General features: G+C 56.5%; 1 protein-coding gene across 1 annotated transcript in view; it reads left to right on the top strand.

Annotated features, from left to right (window-relative positions):
- LOC121360670 (olfactory receptor 14C36-like) overlaps positions 1 to 973 on the top strand; it is a gene marked incomplete at its 3' end in the record, with an annotated part of 9,155 nt that overhangs the window by 5,907 nt on the left and 2,275 nt on the right. The window contains exon 4 of the mRNA XM_041480683.1: positions 8 to 49. Within this exon, the coding sequence (XP_041336617.1) occupies positions 8 to 49 (42 nt within the window). The remainder of the gene's footprint in view (positions 1 to 7; positions 50 to 973) is intronic.

Here is a 973-nt window from a genome sequence, read left to right as displayed (position 1 = left end):
TGAATCCCCTCATCTACAGCCTGAGGAACCAGGAGCTCAAGGCTGCAGTGTGGAGACTGATGACTGGATGCTTTAATGAACATTAAACTGCTGGCCAATTTATGGAAATCACTTGTAATAAAAGTAATATTGGATACTTCTTTTTTATTTGGTTGCGGGTTGTTGTTTTTTTTCATTTTTGTATCCTGTTTAATTTTTTTCATATTGTATATAAAGAGGTGTCATTTTTTTGCCTTTTTTTTTTCTCTACGTTCACTGTGGCCACAGACTGTGTGAATGAGGGACTGTCCTCTTGGTAGGATTAAAGGAATTAAAGGATCTCCCAGCAGAGTTTCCTGCAGAGATGCCCTTTTGTTGCCATCTCTGGAGCTGCAGCAGCAATGTCTGTGTGCAGAGCTGGGGCAGATCAGTGCTGGCCCAGCAGCTGTGCCCAGCAGCAGCAGCAGCACTTGGTGTTCCAGTGCTGCTGCCGGTGGCCCTGCCCCGCTGCCCTGCTGGCCCTGGTGTTGCTGCAGGGCCTGAGTGCTCTCGGGGCCGGGCACAGTCCTGGGGGTGGCAGTGCCGGGGCTGCAGCAGGGACAGGCCATGGGCACTGCTGGGGCAGCGCTGACGCCTCAGGCCAGGCCCTGGGGGCTCCAGGCTCCTGCCCAGGCTCTCTCAAGAACACGGCCAGGCCAAGGCTCAGCACAGAAAACCCCCAGGGTGAGCAGCCCCAGGCTGGCCGTGGGCAGGCTGGGGGCAAACAGCATGGCTGGGGCTCTGCAAGGGCCCTGGGGCACACGGCAAGGAGCAGCAGAGCAGGGGCTGATCCATCCCCAGGGCGCTGCACAGCCCAGGGCAGCGTCCCAGAGCGTCCTCATGGAGCTGCCAACAACATCCCCCCTCTGCAGCCCTGGCCTCTCCCCCAGCTCACAGAGGAGCTGCATCCTTGCAGGCACAGACACAGCATTTCCTTTGCTTCACCTTTGCTTTC

The sequence above is a fragment of the Pyrgilauda ruficollis genome, unplaced genomic scaffold, assembly GCF_017590135.1.
Source record: "Pyrgilauda ruficollis isolate IOZ18807 unplaced genomic scaffold, ASM1759013v1 scaffold525, whole genome shotgun sequence".
In the NCBI taxonomy this organism is placed as follows: domain Eukaryota; kingdom Metazoa; phylum Chordata; class Aves; order Passeriformes; family Passeridae; genus Pyrgilauda; species Pyrgilauda ruficollis.
This window is presented reverse-complemented; position numbering and strand designations above follow the sequence as displayed.